At 53.8% G+C, this 1607-nt stretch overlaps 1 protein-coding gene across 1 annotated transcript; it reads left to right on the forward strand.

Moving 5' to 3' along the window:
• Positions 1–3: 3 nt before the first annotated feature.
• Positions 4–1607, forward strand: LOC125530833 (the record flags this gene model as incomplete). Its single annotated transcript, XM_048695248.1, is given in 2 exon segments — positions 4–1167; positions 1494–1607. Coding segments are annotated over 2 exon segments (1128 nt in total). The 3' UTR covers positions 1538–1607.

The raw sequence follows: 1607 nt of genomic DNA on the forward strand, positions 1-1607 counted from the left end.
TGGGGGCTGCTGTTGTTGGGTGTGTAGAGGCTGTGTCTGTTGCTGCTACTGAGTGTTGCTGCTTCCACTCCTCCCCACCGAAGATGGCTGAGTCAACAGGCCTTGCTGAGGCTTTCGAGAAGCTTGCTAAGATCTTCGAGGAGTCGAAATCTGGGGCCATCGTTCCTCGACAGGAAGTGGCTCAGAAGATCGAACTGTCGCCCATGGACATGAAGTTAGAGGGGGCTACCAATTATCTGAGCTGGTCCCGGAGGGCGTTGCTGGCTGTGGGACAGAAGGAGCTTGATGGGCACTTGTTGGGTGTTGTTGCTGAACCAGGAGACAAGACTACTGTGGAGGGAAAAAGATGGAAGGTCATAAACTCTGTGCTCATTGGCTGGTTGTTGAACTCGGTGGTGCCCCACATTGGACGCTCTGTGGAGGGGCTATCCACATCCGCTGCGATATGGACGACTCTGTCCACCTTATACTCAGGTAAGGGCAATGTCATGCTAATTGCTCAGATTGAGGGGAAGATCAGTCGGCTGCATCAAGGCGACAACATGTCAGTGATGACATATGTGGCAGAGCTGCAGGCTTTGTGGGCAGAGCAGGATAACTGCGACCCTCTGGAACTCTACGATGCGGCTTGCATCGAGTCAGGGCGCAAGTGGATTGCACGCAGGCGTGTGCTGAAACTGTTGGAGGGGCTTAGAGGTTGTTTTCATGGCAGGAGGGCATCCCTGTTGCACCAACCTCTCCTGCCCTCTATTGAGGAGACTATTGCTGCTATGTCTCAAGAGGAGGTGCGGCTATCTCTTGAGCATGCAGACATGAAGGCTGTGCCGTCTTCGACATTTGCAGTCACTGAGCGCATGGAGTGGAGCGATCCCAACAAATGTCATATTTGTGGGGAGGCAGGTCACTGGAAGTGGGCGTGTCCAACTCGTGGCAGAGGACGGGGATACAACGGAGGGGGAACTGGCAGAGGCAGGAGTGCTAGAGGCAGAGGTGGATACTCAGGGACCTCAAGGGGTCAGGCTTCTAGGGGCAGAGGTGGCTACTCAGGACACTCAGGGGATCAAAGGGCTCACATGACAGTGGCAGGAGACACTGGGACGTCAAAAGGCAAAGATGCAGATGATGCTGACTATGGAGACTTTGCTCTCTGGGCCTCCACTGATGAAGGTAATCCAGAACAGGCATCTCTTGCTTCTAATGGGAGTGCTCCAGAGTGGGTTCTCGACTCTGGAGCATCTAAGCATGTTGCGAGTAAATCTTGCGTGTTTGAGTCTTACACTAAGCACCCTCCGTCTCACACGGGCACTGTGCAAACTGTTGATGGCACAAACCAGCCTGTCATAGGGGTTGGCACAGTCAAGTGCACTCCGACCATCTCCCTATCCTCAGTTTTACATGTGCCAGCTTTTCCTGTCAATTTGGTCTCCTTCAGTGCCCTAATTGATCAAATTGACTGTCGTGTGATCCTTGACAAATTTGGTTGCGTGATTCAGGAGCGACAGACGAGCCAGACAGTTGGGACTGGCATCAGGCGTAGGGGGCTCTGGTACATGGACCAGGAGGTGCAACCGGACTTGGTGTGTGCTGCGACCATGGAGGACAAGGAG

Source organism: Triticum urartu, unplaced genomic scaffold (assembly GCF_003073215.2).
Source record: "Triticum urartu cultivar G1812 unplaced genomic scaffold, Tu2.1 TuUngrouped_contig_6590, whole genome shotgun sequence".
Taxonomy (NCBI): domain Eukaryota; kingdom Viridiplantae; phylum Streptophyta; class Magnoliopsida; order Poales; family Poaceae; genus Triticum; species Triticum urartu.